The sequence below is a fragment of the Poecilia reticulata genome, linkage group LG16 (genome assembly GCF_000633615.1).
Source record: "Poecilia reticulata strain Guanapo linkage group LG16, Guppy_female_1.0+MT, whole genome shotgun sequence".
Classification (NCBI taxonomy): Eukaryota; Metazoa; Chordata; class Actinopteri; order Cyprinodontiformes; family Poeciliidae; genus Poecilia; species Poecilia reticulata.
In genome coordinates this window covers 18,938,098-18,957,584 of record NC_024346.1, presented here as the reverse complement: position 1 = coordinate 18,957,584, position 19,487 = coordinate 18,938,098, and the positions used below count along the sequence as shown (strand labels likewise).

The 19,487-nt window shown below is 38.8% G+C and overlaps 1 protein-coding gene across 2 annotated transcripts in view; it reads right to left on the bottom strand.

The window, feature by feature from the left end:
• The window catches only part of aplp1 (amyloid beta (A4) precursor-like protein 1), a 43,785-nt gene extending 25,891 nt beyond the window's left edge, over nucleotides 1-17,894 (bottom strand). Inside the window, exon 1 of one of the 2 annotated variants that reach the window (XM_008432419.2) lies at nucleotides 17,568-17,894. In XM_008432419.2, coding sequence (XP_008430641.1) covers nucleotides 17,568-17,633 — 66 coding nt within the window. In that variant the 5' untranslated portion in view covers nucleotides 17,634-17,894. The remainder of the gene's footprint in view (nucleotides 1-17,567) is intronic. The other variant, XM_008432420.2, reaches the window with a different exon arrangement.
• Between the last annotated feature and the right edge of the window lie 1,593 nt (nucleotides 17,895-19,487).

The window sequence follows — 19,487 nt, the reverse complement described above, 5'->3', positions numbered from 1 at the left end:
CTCAGGCACCTGAATTTTGATTCTATTCAATCAATATTTAAACAGCAGTGTTTCCTGCTGCTTTTGTCACATCCAGCAGCTTTCAGCAGCTAATCTGCATTCATCGCAATTGTTCATCACAACAAGAGAACACAAAAGGGAACCTCCCACAGACATAAATTCGATGTGACGTGTGATGCTCCCAGCTCTATAGAAAGTGGGTGTTAGGCAGCAATCAGAATGAAACAAGACAAATGTGACGTGTTGAGTGGAGTATTTCGACATGTACGCCTCTCACCGCCACCCACATTTCGACGAATGCTACGTCTGACTCACGCAGCACGATGACGCCACGACTCACACGTGTGCTCACCCAGAGAATACAAAGGCACGGAGCGCAGTTGGTCATATTCGTCATCCTTCCTATGTCACCGAATGAGTGTGATGCACATGCAATACGCAGTGATCAAACCAAAGCCCCGGAACATAATGTTAGCATGTCCCCTTCTTGCATTGTTGATGAATTTCTGCTGTTACACAACACTGCTGAGCCTCTTTCCGAGCTACGTTGAGCGACACCAGAGTGCCGGCATTTTAATACCAAACAGTGGGGAGGGAGAGCCCACAGATGCAATTTCAAGCTGAACGACTACCTCCGGGTATCGAAAGAATCAAACACTTAAAGAGAAGATTTGAGGACTGCAGGTCTACTTGAATCATCCTTACAATCAACACAATTGACACTGAATCATGGATTTCGCTGAATGATGACAGAGAGACTCAAACAAATCTGTAAAAACATACAAAGGTGCAAATTTCAATGAGTGAACTTCTTCACAATGTGGTAAATTGTTTGGGCTGAAGTGCATTGCGTTAAATCCACAAAGATGCTTCTGCTGCTTAGACATTCAAAATATCTTTATTTTAACATCTGCTATTCAAACAGACCTTAGGTTTTGCATTTCCCCCCCTCTCCCATTGACCGTTTCCAGAGGAATTTAATGAAACTCCATTGATTTTCTTTAGACAGAATACAGCAAAATGAGAGCACTGAGGTCTGATTATAGCTCATGCTTTCTGATCTGATGTCAGCAGCTTGTGCATATGGGAGCTGAGCCCTGCTGCTTCTGCTCAATCAACAGCCAGGTGAGGTAAAAAATACCTCACAAAGATGCCCAGTAAAAAACATATCATGTATTATACACCTAAGAGAACATAACTTTACCTTGAATAGATCATTATTTTACTCACTTTCAAAACCAGGTGAAGTCCTTACTTAATAAGTTTAGAATAAAATGCATTAAGATTTTAATAGCAGCACCATACAGGCTGTTTGGTGCAGGTTCACTTACTGAAAAAAAAGTGAAGCTTTCACTGCAACTTTTCGATTGTGAATGTGAACTTCTATTTTCCATGCACCCAGTTCAGTGAATATTTTATATATTGAATATTCTATCAGGAATCCATTGATATTGATCACACGTCTATCGCAATATACACTGCTCAAAAAAAGTAGAGGGAACACTTAAACAACACAATATAACTCCAAGTAAATCAAACTTCTGTGAAATCAAACTGTCCACTTAGGAAGAAACACTGATTGACAACGGGGACCCTCGTCGGGTCAATCAGTGTTGCTTCCTAAGTGGACAGTTTGATTTCACAGAAGTTTGATTTACTTGGAGTTATATTGTGTTGTTTAAGTGTTCCCTTTATTTTTTTGAGCAGTGTATATTGTTATTGATTTAGTGTCCAGCCCAAAGTGATGGAATGGCATTATTAGGCCATTTCTTTTCGGAGTCAAATGTGAAATCTATTATGAGAATCTCAAGTTACTACCAAAGCTCAAGGAAAGCTTCATCCCTCACTGCTAAGGTAAATGATGCCCAGGTCTTTAGACGGCATTACATACACAAAAAGCCAAAAGAAAGCATGTTTATCCTAAAAGACTGTAATAATTGATCAACTTTATTAAAGACTATCTATCAGTAGTTAACGTCGTAATAAAATAACATTCTGCAACACTAAGGGGATTTGCTGCCTCCTGTCTATTAGAACGTTTTCTCACATACTGTATTTTCCACTACTCTCAAGATCTAGAATATTCTTATTTCTGCCAAATCACTGCGTTTTCCATTTTCTACCTCAGCTTTTACCTTATCCCGCAGCCCTACAGTATTCCGTATCTTATATATGTCAAAGAATACAGATAAATTAACAACACTTATCAGCATTCTTGCTTTGAAAACTAACAATCTGGATGAAATTTCACCATATTTGTCAGGGTCAAATTCTTTTCCGAAACTTCACTAGAGCTGTAAACTAAAACATGCTAGGAAAACAAATCAATGTAATAAATTGAGTCAAAGCATTTCAATTACAGGAAGGGTGGAAATTATTCTACGTACCTAAGGAGATGGAGGAGGAGGAGATGATTGGGGGCCGGTAGGAAGGAGATGGAGGTTACAGTGTTCATATATATATTTTTCCTATTTATTCTCAAATGCAATTTTGATCACACTGAGCCAGCTCCCCTGACAGGCTGTGTAGCAGATGCTTCTGATGGAAATGAGATTCTGGGTTATGTAGGATATGATGTCTGAGCAGCAGGAAGTGGAGCAGAGACGTTGTGTGTGCATAATATGATTTTTTTAAATCAGAATTACCACAGATTTAAGTAGTTTAAACATTTGATAGATATATAATACAACTTCATTTCAACTTCAAGTAGAATAGTGCTTACAGGAGAAATGTATGTTTTATATTGAAATGACTATTTTTCTTAAAGATAAAGTTGTGCTCTTTGTAGAAACAGAGGTTCACTTTAATAAAGCAACGCTATCTGAAGTTATCTGTCTACAAAAATGTATCAGTTTTTTTTTATTTTACAGATACTTGCTGTAAAATTGAATATTTTGGGTTGACCACTTAGCATTTCGGACTTTGAACTAGAGATAATTACATACAGTCCAGTTCTCTTTAAACAAAATTTGAAACAGCCCTTTAACTAAAGTACTTATGTAAAGTAATGCCAATTTACATAACTTTATTATCATTTTCTAGTGTATGGCTGTAAAAGAAAACAGGCAACACTTTTGTTATATCATATACTTTCTAACAGAATGGCATCCTGGCAAACTGCTTAACCATCGCTAAAGCATAACAGCGCTTGCAATTTTTAATTATTGTACGATTTAGAAAAACCCTCCAATCTTGCCTCTCTGTTTGAACAGTCAGATACTGAAGTGTTATACCCAGACTTTCTCACACTCTCACCCGTAAGCGCCATGACTTCTAGCTGCTAAAACCGACAACGGTAAACACAATTTTACAATGAGATACCAAAAAAAGACCATATAGGCCAGCATGGATGACATAATACCTGCAACTGCATGAACACATTGAAGGCACAACCTCTCATGCCCAGGTCAGTCGAAGATTACACGGCACAACATCTTTGACCCACTGCTTGCAGGCTAATGAACAGCAGAGCGAACAGCTGTTGTTGGGTGAGTGGGGCACACCCAGAAGAAGCCAACCAGCTTCTGGGATAACTTTAAACATGAAGTTGAGTAACAAACTTTAACGTCTGTCTCCTCGTCCTGTTTACTCATAAGCACGTACGCACACTGTGTTTCTTTCTCATCCTCCCTCCTTGCAGCATCACTTGGCCACCAAGGGTGGTTGTCATGGTAACGCCGCCCACAGGAGCTGGATACCTTCCCTGTTACCGTAGCAACTGGTTCCCTACAGGATTTCAAGCATGTCACACTCACTCTCTCTCCTGCTCATTAAGAAGCAGCCTCTCTCTCTCTTTCTTTCTCTCTCTCTCTCTCTGTCTCAGCGTACATGTCAGCGTACATAAGACGGGTTCAACTTTCACTCAGCAGCAAGTCGCTTATCACTGAGCTTTTCTTGTCACCACTTGTTATGGACTGATTTAAAGCACGCGCCTAACGCCAGGACAGCTATGTTTAGCTCACGTTAGCTTCCTTACATATTGTCATGCTGTAATTTTAAGCATGACAATATCTAAGTTAAAGATTATAGCAAACAAAAAGGGGATGGCCGATGTCGACGAGCTTCTGGTAAGCAAATAGTGGATTTGTAAAGATGATAAGAGTATTGTTGTAAAATCTTTATGTTCAGCAAAACTTTCAATTCAACAAAACAATGAAGTTAAAGTAATTATGGAAAACAAAGAAGATCCTATGATTTTTTTTTACTCATCTCACATCCTATGAAGTAAAGCTATATTAATCACAAATAAGACAGAATATATGAAAAAACTAAAGATATTTAAAACTGTAATCTCTCACATGCCAACATTCCTAAATCGTACGTGAGTCCACTTGAAGAGCATTCTCCTGAAGCTAAGCATTTTTTCACACTGCATAGACTCAATACTCTGTGCTCAATAGTCACCATGTTGTTGTTATTTTTTTTTACTCTAATTGTAAAGTTCAGTTGACATATGCTTGACATAGATGGGGATCTGGTACAATGTTAAAACATTAGTCTGACGCATGTATCAAATAATCTGGTGATATAAATAAGAGCAAAGTGTTTGCTTTCAAGCTCCACTCTGCATCAATGTGGAGAGGAAGTAGTTCCTGAGTTTCCCTGTTGTGTCGGCTGTGTTTATGCATAAAGACCGCTGGTAATGGAACAATGTCTGTGATCAGACATGATTTTTCAAGTTCCTGGTGGGAATAACAAGTATGCTAACTGGAAAAGTTGGACCTCAGAAAGCAACATGTGGTTTAGCATAGATATGGTCGCCCTGTTTCTGTTAAGAACGTCACCACTGCTAACCTGTTCAATGCAGTTTTGGTGGAATAACGGACAATAACGGTTCAATATGCTGAGCTTAAAAGCAGACAACCACGGAAAGCTATATTTACACAGCAAAAAACAAAGTTTGTTCTATTAACTTTTATAAACTGAACTTGCCAGGTCCTTTAAATCTTAAATTTAAATATGATGCAATCCGAAATATTTTATTTACCTATTCTGAACCCATCAAATGAAATGTTATGTTATTCTTATTCTGTGGGAGCAATATGGGAGTCCACTGAGCCAAAGTCTCAAGTCGACTGTCAGGCAAGTGGCAAATAATAATTTACTAGAACTTATAATAGTTTATACAATTTGAACAGTGATATAAAACATTCATTTGTGAATATGTTCTTTTTGTGTAATAACTGATAAAATGAAGAGAATCTCAGTATTGGCGAGTATTGCTATGTGGACAAACTAGAGCTGATAATTATGCACCTGGTTGCGAATCTTCATACGCATTTATTTCAATTATGAAAACAAAAGAAGAGATCATTTAAATTTAGGAAAGCACAAAAAAAAACGATATATGGAATAGTCCACCCCAGATTAAATTATTCCTCACTAATTAAAATGTTGTGTCTGTTGTGAAACTTCTGTTGCATTTGTGAAAACAAACAGAAAGAGGGGCATCCTGAACCTTTCTAAAAATGCTGCTAAATCTTGTTCCTGTAAGGTGAGCTTTGAGCTTATTTTAATGGAGGAAGGAATGTCAGTACAATGTTCTCTAATAATGATCACTTTACGAATTACAACTTTTTGCTAGGCTTAAACCTTTGCTTCTCTGTGTGAGAGGTGAAAGTGTCTCACATTCTCACTCATTCATCCCTGAGACATGAAATCAAGCTGTTAAAACTCAAGGTGATGAAAAACAAATGTTGACTTTTACAAGTTAAAAATTGATGATGCCATCCAGTATGCAGTATGCATCTCACTGGCGTACGTCGGATTTTTCTGCTCACGAGTCTCGATAAATAATCACGTGACAACCGTGTGAAAAGCAGATTTACTTCAATCAAATCTAATTAGATCAATTTATCCGCTGACTGATCAATTTATCCTTCATTAGACAGAAGCAACGCATTAATTAAATGTCCAACTAGAGAGAAAACAAAGGACATTTATTGAGTAGAGGTTAATACGGAAACAACTGTTATGATGGCATAACAGATATGTTTTGGAGTTTGATTAAATAAAAGAAAATACGTAGACTTAGTGTCCGCGCATCATACAAAGAAAATGTAATCACTGCTGTCCTTTTATGTTTCTCAAGCTTTTGACCAAGGTCACTTTTCAACTACAGATTTAATACATGCTTGATTTAGAGTTTGCATCAGATTAGACATTAGTGTTATCTCATTTCCTCTGGCTAAAACATTCCCATAGAAAGGAAAATGGTTTAATCTTTGAGTCAATTGACTAAAATGACCAATTAGCAGAGCCTGCTGGAATGTCCATTTATCCTCACTGCTTTATTTTTTCAAGCCAAAGTCCAAGCTTGTATACATTTCTTAGTATCATGTAAGCTTGACCAATAACAGCAAAAAGAAAAGATGACTTCTCTGTATTTTTTTCTCCACAGGACACTGCGCTACAGGCCGACGTCTTAAAAATAGTCACGTCTGTGTAGATAAGTAGGCAGAGTCGGATGCTTTGGGTACATTTCATCTCAAGGGAAGAGAGGAGATGTCTGAAGTTTATTGAGGGAAGCCTCTAAAAACAAACTTTTTAAATATCCATCCAACTCATAAAGACATAGAGATGCAGAAAAATTATTTTGAAAAAAATGAATTTCACTTTAAGGGGTCAGTTTAAAATGGGACAGAGCTGCGGATGGTTTTACCCACGATAGCAGCTGCAGAATAAACTCAATTTTTTTCAGTGTCTGAGCCAAATGAGTGAACAACTGTGTCACAGCATTTTGATTTCGATTATAAATATCAAATGCAAAAGCTCCTCTAAATGTCTGGCAGATTTCAGGTCAGCAAGGTACTGCTCTCAGAAAACTTTTTTTATTTATTTATTTTTTGGCTTATCGCTGCTTCCTGGACGAAGCAACATTTAGCGTATCAGCTCACATTTAAGCAGGAGACTTGGTCATCACTATTTTCATCGTGGGTGGCCATCTGTATGTAAAACTCATCACTCTAAGACTCTGACTGCCTTGCAAAATGAAAGTACATTTCTGGACTTCACAATGTTAAAAAATTATAAAGAATACAATTTAAAACCAATTTAGAGCCAGTGAAATGTCCCTTTCACTGGCTCTAAAATACATTCATACATGAACCGATAGTTTAAAGGAGATGCTGTGAAAGTCAGGTCTCTGAAATTAAAAGAAAAGAAGCCAAAATGGCGAGAAGGGTAAGAAGAAAAAAAAACAAACAAACAAGGAAAAAGTTGTCATGAATTATTCAAGAACAATTTCATACACAGAGGCGGAGAAAAAAAGGATGTCATTGGCCACTGAGAGCCGCTGAGGCGGACTGAGAAGAAGCGCCTGTGTAGGGGAGGGAGGGTAACGAGTGCTTTTGGGTAGAACAGAGGAGGCTGGGACAGACATGGAGAGGAGAAACACGGAGGGGGAGGTTCAACCAAAGAGGAGACGGGCGTGTGGATTTTCCTTTGTGTCTAATTTAGAGAAATGTTGAGAAGTGGAATCTTCTCAGCAGGGAAAGGGGGGCAGGGTAAATAAAAAAAAAAAGAGAGGTAGGATGAAGAGAGGGCAAATGTCTGAGTGTCGAGCAGGGTGTGTGACAAGTGCTGACACCAAATCATCAAGCAAGAGCCAAGGCTTTTGCAGCGCTTTCAATAATTGATGCAACTTCTGCAGAGTGCCATCTTTTTTAAAGCAGAATGTCCTCCTTCTGAAATCCACAGTCTATGTGTGTTTTGTGTAGCCATTTTATCTCTGCACTCAATCCGTGCTCAAACAAGCATTTTTAATGCGTTGTTGACGCATCTCTAAATCAGCTCCACTTTAGTGGTTTTGTCTCTGTTTGTTTGCAAAAAAGAAAAAAAAGAAAGAAAGAAAGAAGAAAAACCTACGTAACTTGTAGGACAATCAGAGCAGAAACTAATTAAAATTAAGCTCTGGCTTTGGCTGAAGACAAATTTTCCGACTGCTCCTACTGCTCAAAGACTTGCATAAAAATAATGGCAAGCAGGACTGCAGTCAAATAAAAACATTACACACAAAATGACTGGTGAAGTCCGTCATTTTCCTTGCATCACACTGCAGAAAATTAGTAAACAGAATTTTTCTGAAAGCCCATAGCACACTGATTTAAGTCACTAGATGAGTCAAAGTATTTTGGTAGGTTCGATTCCCGGCCAGGCGACCTTTGCCGCATGTCTTCCCCTTCTCTTATTACCCACTTTCCTGTCAACTAAATATCAAATAAAGGCCACGAGAGCCAATAAAACCTTTTAAAAAAAGTACTTTTTATTTTCAACCACTTTGGTTTGCTGTGTACTATAGATTTTTTTTAGACAGTGTGAAAATGTACAGCTTTTTACGATAATTGTAGCCTAAAACTAACCTGTTTTGTTTCAGTGCTGTGATTTCTCCGTTCACCTGGGTGAATTTTTCTTTTACTGCTTTGATCAAAAGGAGCAGCTTTATAAATTTCATGTAGATTTATGGACTCAGATCCACAGTATTTAGAAGCCTTTTCTCCAACATGCAGACCTTAAATACTAAACACATTTACTCTAATTTGAGTAGCTTAATTCTACATTAATGTTCACAGCTACATGCCCCAATGCGATATCATTGAAGCAATGAATAATCAGCATTACATTCCTTACAAAGGGATATTTAGGCTTGATTTAAGGGTGCAGCTCTGCGCCAACTAGTATTTGTTACTCCGTCATGCCAGGCAGCAAAGTAGCACATAAATCTAGTGACACATTTACATAATGGGAAGGGTACTGGGAGATCCTGACAGCTCAAAAGGAATAGTAAACTCGACACCATTCCTTCTGGGAAAACCCAACCGCTTTGTGCATCAAAGTCTAAAGCAAAGCCTGGAGGGCGCCAGATAGCTGGCAACATAACCTCTCAATGGAATCGCCACAGTTTTGAAAATGATGCGGGTTTACATTAAAGATATATACAGTACTACAAAATGCTACAGAGATTTCTTCTATACGTATTGAGCATAAACAGCCCATATATAGGTCAATGTGCAACACAGGACCTTAATCAGACTTAAACATTCTAGGCTAGTCATTCTCCTTTTGGACTTTCTGGTAGGGAGCAGAATTCATGAGTCCGTTTCCAGGTCAACACCATCACACTATCACCACCATGTTTGACTGTCAGGTAGAGCTGTGATGATTGGTATCATAATTAATGAGGTTGACTATACAAGGTTGTTGATGGGTAATTTAAAGGCATCGTTCAATAGACACTTTTTCAATGCAATTGCAAGAGAGGACGTCTGTCTGAAGAGCTCCCATTCAAAAATACAACTATGTGTGAGCATTGACACACAGGCTCTGTGTCAACTCTGAACCTAAATGGACCATAGCAGTACTGACAGGTCAAAAGTCTGTTGTCCTTTTCCTCATGCTGCCACTTGTAAACAGTGAGTTAGGCTTCAGCAGAAAGAATATATCATACCAAAGTTTCATCCGTTTGGGTTTTTAATCTCTTTATAATGCCTCGATATCAAGATCAAACCCACTGGTACTCTTAATTTAATGTTAAAGCCATGCTGCCTGGGATGTACTCAGTTGTCTAATCTGCATTAGAACGTTACATAACTTGTTTTATTTTTATTTTTTTTAGACTATTATTATGATTATTAATTAAATGAATGGGTCTATGTAGGCACAGCCATTGTTCAGCTTTGATTAATGTTTGAAAACACATTTCTGTCCTTGAAACAGAGCTGGAATGACTTTTTCCATTTCTTTTTTTCTGGACATTCTCAAGAATGTCCAGAACGTCAGCGGTGGCAGTGCCTCAGTCAACCCTACAACCCCATTAACCCTGAAAGTGGTGTCAGGAAGAAAAAGAAAAAAAAAAGATTTTGCACTCATGTTTTCAAATGACTCTGTGCTCCACTGTGTCACAGGGTATTTCCCAAGCACTTGCCCGAGTTCCTCCTCTGTGAGAACACCTAATGCTCTACATGCTCCACGCTGACTGTTCTCTCCCCTCCTGTTTTTCAAATCATCTGCCGGGCAAGAGCAACACTCCCCTTCGCCTCCCCTCTTCTCCCATGTATCTGTACCAGCCCTCAATCTCTTTCACTGTCCTGAACTCATCCTCAACACAGAGGACAAGTGTTATCTTCCTGCTGCAGATGTCTCATGAAGGAGGGGGTTTCTCAAACCCCCCTACTGGCTGCAACGGCACTAAGCAGCTGGTTTCCTCCTGGCCTTTACAGTAGTACAGCCCATTAGGCTTACTGAGGCAGCCATGCCTAGTGAGAGGACCTTGAGCTGCCGTGATATCTCAGCCCCACAAGACACCAGAGAGGAGTAAAAGCTGGAGGTCATCAGAATGACGGGACTGGACTCCTAATCTGTCTCCACTCCTTCGGTGGGGCGGGGCAGGGAGGGGGGGGGGGGGGGGGGTGAATTGTAAGCATGCAGCTTCCCCTATGCACAGATTAAACCCCACAGTCTAACCGAGGCTTGAAATATTGCTAAAGTCCTCCATGCACGAGGCTCTGCATTAAATCTACATGTTTTATCTAGCATTCAGTGAATAAGTAGTGGGAGGTGCGAAAAAGTTTACATTTATCTGAAGCTGCCGTCAGCACGAGATTTTATCTGGTGAAGCAGATGTAAGAAATTACACTAAACCCTGATGTGAAGGTGTGTGATTCAGTGTTTGACAGTGTTGAGAGTCTTACTTTAAAAAACAAACAAACAAACAAACAAACAAACAAACAAACAAACAAACAAACAAACAAAGTAGTTCTGGAGTTGATCTTTTCTGTTGATGTAGTCAACTCATAAAGACTCCTCGTTTGACTAGCCGACAACTTTGCTTACAAACGGATAGAGGAAGCCTCCATCACTTTGAACTCTTTTGTGTAAAAGCAATTTAGGATCACATTAGAAAGGAGATGTTTAGTTTACATAAATTTCTCAGAAACTGGGAGCTACACAACAGAGTCCACCTGCGTAATATAAAACCTCTCTTTCCACTCGACATGATAAATGGGTGCTTTGCTCGTTTCACCCCTGTTTTCATTTTGTACCTCTGCAGATTTAGTCAATGGGTGCCCAACTTCTCATGGAAACCCTGTGTATTATTTCATCCAACAATATGCACCTGCCAAGTGGCGTTTAATGCCCAATAGGACAAATAACAATTCAAAGTAATTTTTCTACAAGCCTTACAATGGTCCGCTTTAGTTCTATGGATACTCTGAATAGCTATAAGCTTGGTGATGATATATGGAACAAAAGTGTAGCACAAACCTTTAAGATGTGCATAAAACATGTAATTAAGTTACACATGGGACCTAGACGTTTTTGACCATGTCTCTTCACTAATCATTGAAATACTACTAAACAACTCGAGATAAACTGACGCCATGGTTTAAATACACGGGTTTGAAATACTTTGTTACATAATTTCCCACAGCAGCACCGAGACATGCCTCAACTCATATTAGTCATTAGTCTGTCATCTCTGTTAAGAACCTCGTTTGCTAAGCAGCAACTACATCTCTTCTTTCCTGCAGCACTCATTTCATAATGACTCTGCAAGATCTAATCCAGATCCTGTGTGTGTGTTTGCGCGTGTGCGTGCGTGTTTGTGTGCTGCACCAGAAAAAAATCAGAGAGGAAGCCAGATAAGGAGAACAAGGACAAAACATTTAAAGCAGTAAAAAGGTACATTTTCTGCCTGCTGGCACACACAGAACGGAGAATACCGAGCCCACAGAAATCCATTAGTGGAAACTGATTATCACTAAAATTAATTGAGTGTAAGGCTGCGTGTGTGTGTGTGTGTGTGCGTGCGTGCGTGCGTGTGTGTGTGTGTGTGCAAGTCTGTGCGACTGTGAGCAGTTAGAGAGATCTGGTTGTCCTTATCTCCTTTCCCGTCACTTTTTTTTTTTTTTTTTAAAGAAAAACAAATCCTCTTTGCCGCTATCCTGAAAGACAGATGGAAAGTGGGAGGTGCATGATTCTGCATGGATGTATTCCAACATAAGGGCCTTAAACCCTTCGTCCAGTGGTTATGAGGTGCTGGCAGAGTCCGGATGGGCAGCATAGTCTTTCTATTTTTATCTAATCTTTAGCTGTGCTAAAATGTGCCTGACTGCATTTTTCTTCCCTTTCCTGTCAATTCCCTTGTTCCTGTTGCTCATTAAACACAGAAACTACTTTGTTATTTTGTTTACCAGTGTTGGTTTTATGGTAATGGGACAGAAGTTGAGCAGCTTTAACCAAAGATTGGGTGAAAAATGATGACTGACTAAACACAGATCTAATCAGACTTCACTGAACCTGTTCCCCAGGACGAATTAAGAGATACAACATAGTAGATCCTCTGCGCTAAAATAAGAGGGCATAACCAGAGTTAAAAGGATATTTAAATGCAATTTTATGGCACAAACCACAACAAATGAAAAAACAAAACTTATCTTGGGAGTAGAGATGAACTAGAGATGCATGATACATTGGCCCCAACATTGGATATATTAGTATTTTTTTTTAACTTAAAGGTATTGGTCTGATAAGTCAGTATTGTGGTTGTTTTTTTCATTGTGGTTGTTTAATGTTGGAAGGGTAGTAAAAAAAATATATATATAATAACATTAAATATCGGTACTCGGCCATAACAGCAATGTTAATATTGGATATAAAAATCAGCCCAAGTTGTCAATAAATACAAACATATTGTATTTATTGGAAATTAAGAAAAAGCTATTACTTAGCAGAAATAGAATGGGGAGATAATCTTACCTACAGAGGCTATAATTTAATTTACAGTCACATTAACTGTTCACTTTTAACAACAGTTTCATGAAGGTTGAAACCGACTAGGTAAAATTTTCCCAGATGCAAGAAATACTTGACCCAGGAGAGTCATTACCAGATAAATACATTATTTTATTGTGATTCCTTTTAGTTTACAAAATGAAAGCAGCAACCTGAAACAACAAAACTGAAAATGAAGGAATAACCTTACTGCAAAAACTCAATAAACAGACGAGTCTCTTTGCAGTATTCAAAATGTTCGCTGGTTGAATAATTAACTAGCTTGCATTTCACTCTGTTTTGGAATTCACATTAGAGCATATTTAATATTCAGACTGAAGTCCAGGTTGTGTACATATATCGCCAGTAATTTAGCAATCCTTTGTTTGTTTTATGGTTACAGCAAGAACCTGAAGAAAATGAAAATAATAAGTTTTACATTTTTATTTTTCTGACTCCCTGCAACATAAAAAAACACATTTTAACAGACATTTAAAAGCCATCATAGTCAATTTCATGCAACTGCTTAGTTAATGCACACAAATATTAAGTTAACTTATTTTGAGATAGAGCTGTGGATGAAGAAAATCTTATTTTTTTTCTTTCTTTTATGTCAAAATTGGTCATATTTTGACAGGCAATTAAGCTTTTTGGCACTCTTACCATGTTTTCTCTGCTTCCCAAGAGTATTCATAGTTTAAATTTTGTTGTTTATTTAACATTTGGCAGAGGAACCGTTATGAGAAATCAGCCATCTGGCTATAAATGTGCACAGTGATGGCGCTGCAATGTTTAAAAATAAACGTAAAATGGCATTTTGACGTTGAAATATTTATATGGGAAAGATATACTGCCCAGGATGAGGGCCTGTAACAATATTTTTTCACTGTGTACTATTAATGCAATCTATTGGTAAATAACCACCTTCTGGATGAAAGAGTGCTTAGATTCGTACAATCAAGGAAACATGCTCCCATTTTGTACCAGCCTATGCAAAGTTTGCATTTTGTGTTTGTGCCTATGTGGGTTTTATCCAGGTGCTCCACTTCCTCTATGCAAACAATCTGTCAACGTGCAGATGGGAACGGGGACAAAGAAGGGATGTAATAATTACGGCTGTAAGGAAATCCAAACCCCAAAATATTTCTCGTCAAAATGAATTCTGTCTCATTAAAGGCTCACTAGCTGCTGGAAGCATGAGACTGCATCTAGAGAAGCAAGAGTAAGCTGTTATTATAAGCACCAGGTGTGGATGTGTGTGCTCTAATCTGGACAGATCTATACTTAATTTGAAGTAAGAAAGAACGACCCCCTGGAGTTAGCGCTAAGCAACACAAACATAACGAGCTGATATTAGTTGGGCTGTCTGCACATGTAGCTGTGCAGCCTGCAGTCAGCCACTTAACAAGAGTTCTTGTGTTTGTTGGTCTGTGTTACATGCAGTTGGAGAGTGCTCTAGTGATTCTCCCACTTTTTCTTGCATCTCATGTAAAATATTTTAAACCGAAGAAAAGTGAGAAAGAAAGTCATTTAAAAATCTATCTAGAAACAAGAAGCTAGCCCACACTTAGACAGGACCAGCTTACACTTCTGAGATTGTGCAGATTGTTTTTTTGTAACAAAAGGAAAAAAAGGGGGATTATTTACTTTCCACAAAATATAGCAGAAATATCCACTTGGTCATTGTGGGGTTGTCCTGTGAGCTCAATACTCTATCAAAATAATCCTTAAAGTACTTTAATGACAATCATGTTTTAAATTCCATTCATGAAATTCAACTAAAGCAACTTTAAATCAGTTATAATGTATGAAGTATTATGAGGCAAAAAAAGAAATTGTTGTTTATTGATATCGTTACAATATGCCATAAATTGTAATTTCAGCTGAAAAAGGGTTCTAAAATAGATGATACCGACATCGATAGTAATGGAAAGCACCTCAAATCTCACAGAATGACTCGCTGGATGCAAAAGGACAAAGCAACAAGACCAGAGAGTGTATTTGCTTCAAACCCCAAAAATTAGAAAGGCAGCAAACAATGTTATCCTCACGTTTCATTGCTGTGTCAGGTCATGAAACCATCAGAATAGATTTTCTATCACACAGTGTGATATGTGATCCACATTACTCATTCCTATTGAGGACGTGCCTAAAGGCTGCAGACGTTCAAAGCGGTTTTATTTTCCACCGCCGTCGTTCTGCACCGTACGAGTTCGCATGCAGCCGCGACGGAGGGTCGAATCCGTGACCTTTCGTGTCAGGAGCAGAACTCCTCTGTGTATCAATCAGCTAAGTCTCCTGTTTTAGCTGAGGCTGCAGGAAAGCTTCGACACAGTACGTGACACATGCATCTGTCTACCTAACAGAAGATGACACGGGAAGATAAAAAAAATAAAATAAAATAAAAATGTACAGTAAATGTGTCCCGAGTCTTTTAGGCATGCTATGAGAAGCGGATTGGATGATATCCAAACATGTTGGTGCATTTACATACTTTGGAAAAGAAAATCCAAACAAATGTCTCCCTCTGCCTATTTTAATTCAATTGATGTTGAGTAAATTAAAAGAAGCTGACAGTTTTATTGGGACTAATACCACAGTGTAATCCAACCAGCCAACCCTCTCACTGTGTAATCTTCAGTGTAAACCTTCACGGGCAGGTCTCCTCGTATGAAGCTAAAGCCCATTCCTCAGCGTAGCAGTAATCCCACTAAGGCTCTTAGAGAGAGAAGTGATTTTTCTTTTTCCAGAATGAAAGGAGGAGGCTTTATGACTATTACAGACTCACTGCAGACGAAAGCTAATAAATAAACATCTCACAAATCGACTTAAGATCTCGGGGGTTGCAGAAATCGCAAGCAGGTGCTTTAGAAATCTGACTTGAACTGCAGCTCCATCTGGGAGATCATGACTCACTGCCTCCCCCCTCCCCCCTCTCCCCCCGCCTACCCTTGTTCTCATTGGCATTCCACATTTACTCACACTGACGTTCCAGCACTCCTCCTATCCTTTCCTTTCCAAGTACATCTTGGAACGGAACAACAATCCAAAGCATGTTGTTGAAAGTTCTTTTTTTTTTTTTTAGTTGTTCAAAAGATAAGATCAATACTTAAAAGGGTTTCTAATAAAGACACATGAGCCTGATATGATGCACAATATATTCGCTCAGTATTTTGTCAGGGCTGTTTTTGCATACAGCCTGAATGGAGCATCACAAACACAGAGGAGAAGCCTCTCTATGGACACAAGGTCAGGCCAGTTTGCCTGGCATTGAAGCACGGTGACACCACGGGTTTATACAAGCAGGTATTGGTACTTTTGCCCATGCGTGTAGCTTAAAATAAAAACCAGCATCTCCATCTTTTTTTTTCCCCAAAAAGACAACAAGTGCTGCACATTCGTGCAGTTGTAGACACTATTTCAGCAAGAAAATCACTAGTTCACATCCCACCATGTAGTGTATATGTTCTCCATGTTTAGTTTTTTTTTTCTTTCTAAGAACTCTGGCTTCCTCACACAGTCCACACACATGCATGGCAGGTTAATTAGTCACTCTAAGTTCCCAGTAGGTGTATTAGTGATTGGATGCATTATAAACCTAAGTGCTTTGAGAGCCAAGCATCATGTTTAAGCCGTTCTTGATCATTCGCTTGTGCATCTTTTACCTTGTTTCCTTCCACTAAACTTTCCATTAATATGCTGGACACAGAACACTTTGAGCAATCAGCTCTTTTAGCTATGATGTTTTGGGTTTAAAAGGCTGTCTGCCAGACCGCTGTCAGGTCAGTAGTTTTCCCCTTGTTTGCATTGACATTTCTGTATTTCTGTTATAATAACAAAAACAACTTGTAATTGGTCATGTGCAATAATCTAATCCTCTGAAATTTTTAAATTGTGTGTCACTTTTAAGCCTGCTTTCTTAGATAAATGAACTTTTCGATTACACTAATTAACAGAGATGCACTTGCACATGAATACTCCAACGTCAGACAAGATCAGAGTTGAGAGAGAGAGAAAAAAGGTCAAGTTCATTAAACGGAGTCTCCTGTTAATACTCATGGGAAAGGGTGGGCTTGGGAGCAGCTGCTGGCTCAATGATCTGTCACTCTCCTCCTCTCTCATCCACCTATTGACGCAGACAGATGAATCGAAATCTCACATTTGCATCCCCGCATCACGCCCAAGCGGTATGCAGAGATGCGACTCATGCATCCCACTGGTTTACATCCATGATTGCTAAAAGATGCAGCGCTCCTTCAGGAAGCTGAATATGTATGACTCCATCATGTGGAAAAAGCTGCACGACTCCTATGAAGGACGCGGATTTCATCCGCTGACGTGGCCAGATGGGATGTAATGATATGGGATTTGATCTCCCATCTCTTCACGAAGCCAAAAAAAAAAAAAAAAAAAAAAAGAGGCCTGTGATGTCAGATGCAGGCCCGGACTTGACGCAGCGAGCCAAAATGTACAGTAAATCCCATCCTTAAGGACTGACAGTGAGATTAATGTAAAACACCAGAATTTCCATCTCAAACATATTCGTTATTTTCTGACGCCGAGTCATTACTCCTGATGGCATCTGCACCAGGGTGTCATTTACAAATTAAAACCAGCTGACTATCAGTATTTCAGTATTTATGAGAAGAGAAAACAGTTGCATGCGTGGATAAAACAGTTTGAAAAAAAAAAAAAAACAAATAATAATAACAACAATCTCATATCACCAGTCAGCGAAGCAAACAGACATAACTGCAGTGCGCTGTTATAATTCACTCAGACTGGGTCGCTCTTACCTCGACGTTTTCCAACACGCAGTAGGACAATACAGCCACCAGGACGGGAATTGCGGTATGCCCCATTTTCTCGCCTTCCTCTGCGCCTTTTTATTTAAATAACGAAGTTTCTAATGTCCTATTTCTATGTGTCTAAGTCTCCAGCATAAGCTGTCTGGTTACATCGGCCGAGGCGGCGGACACTGCGTTCGTTCGTCAGCGGATTGACTGCGTTATCTCCTGCGTCCTCCTCCTCCTGCTCGCTCTCGCCAGCGGGCTCTCCAATGGCAGCCTGAGCTGTTGTGGGGATGAAGATTGGCAGAACCAAGCCCTGTTTCTGCGGGTGTTTGTTGGAGACTTTACTTAGGGCGACCCTTCTGTGACTAGGTCAACAGTGACATCTGGTGGACACTGCTGGAGAATGCACAACTAAAAATTACGTCGCGTGGGTTGGAGATTAAACCTTTTTACACGTCACTTGTCTGCCATCAGTCCATTCATTGGCAAGTTTATATATTTCTAGCTGAAAGAGTTAATGTTATGAAATCCACATCTGTCTGGCTTAATACGAGTCCCGTAAGTTTGTTTTATTTTGTTCTTCTTTTAAAAGAAATCCTTGGAAATAATAAAACATTAAGAGATAATACACATTTTACACATCCTTTAAAAATGCAGTGACAAAACAAGCTTTAAAGAAACCTAATCTGGATACATCAGGAATAGATTAGGCATTTTTTGGTAAAGGTAATAGAAAAATCAGTATATCAATAAATGTACTCCTTTTTGACAAGAAGTAAAAAGACCTGAACAATATATTTTAATGGCTTTTGAAAACAACAATGACAACAACAACCTTTGACCAGGTATTAAACATTGTTAGTTTAATGCAATATTCTAAACCTTAATGTAATTTAATTACTTGAAAGTAGAAAATCATCATAATTAACAAAAATAAAGGCTTAAAAACACCAGTTTGTGTGTAATTAACCTATAAACTGTGTTGTACTTTGTGAATTAAGTTATTAAAAATGAATGAACTTTTCAATAATATTATAATCTACTGAATGACTCTGTGCATGATCAGAGTCTGAAGGACTACAAGATCACCAACACCTGGAGACAAATCTATGCCGATGACATACGACCTTATATTACCACTTGACCACAATTCACTGGTAGTAGAGGATTTATTGCTACCAGTCCATAAAGTATATGAATTTCTGCTTTAAAGAAATTACAGAAAAAGTGGTGCAAGCTATTTCTCAGAAGGTAATTTTTCCTGTATGGGCATCTATAGAGATTTCTGTAAAAACACAATCAGGCATCTGCAGCTCCTTAAAAATGGTTCTGCCAGAGTTCTCATTTTACACTGGACCTTAAGTCCCTTCACCAGCTCTGTGTTGGTAAAAGCATCGCATTAAACATCCTGTTGGCGCTTACTGAACGGTCTTAGGCCTAAATACAGTTCAAAGACCCATTCAGGCCACACGAGATCTCGTTATTCTGTGTCCCCTCCACGAGAATTGAACAGTAGGAGGCAGTATTTATTTATCTATCCTCCCCAGGTCTGGAACCAACTGCCTGAAAACCTGCGAACTTAAGAAACTGTTGTCTTCTTAAAATCAAGACCTAAACATTTCTGCAGCATACCCAGAGAGGAGAGGTCAAAGAATGCTTCATCTCTATTGTGAGCTATTTTATTTGCTTAAATTATATGAGATTATGTCACATAAGTTTTTTGTTATATTTGTCTTTTTGCTCAATCAAGGTTTTTGTGTCTCTGTTCCTTTGTTCTTTCTTTATAACATGTTAAATACATGTGTAATAATAGTACTTTACGAATAAGCCATCCATCCATCCATCCATCCATCCATCCATCCATCCATCCATCCATCCATCCATCCATCCATCCATCCATCCATCCATCCATCCATCCATCCA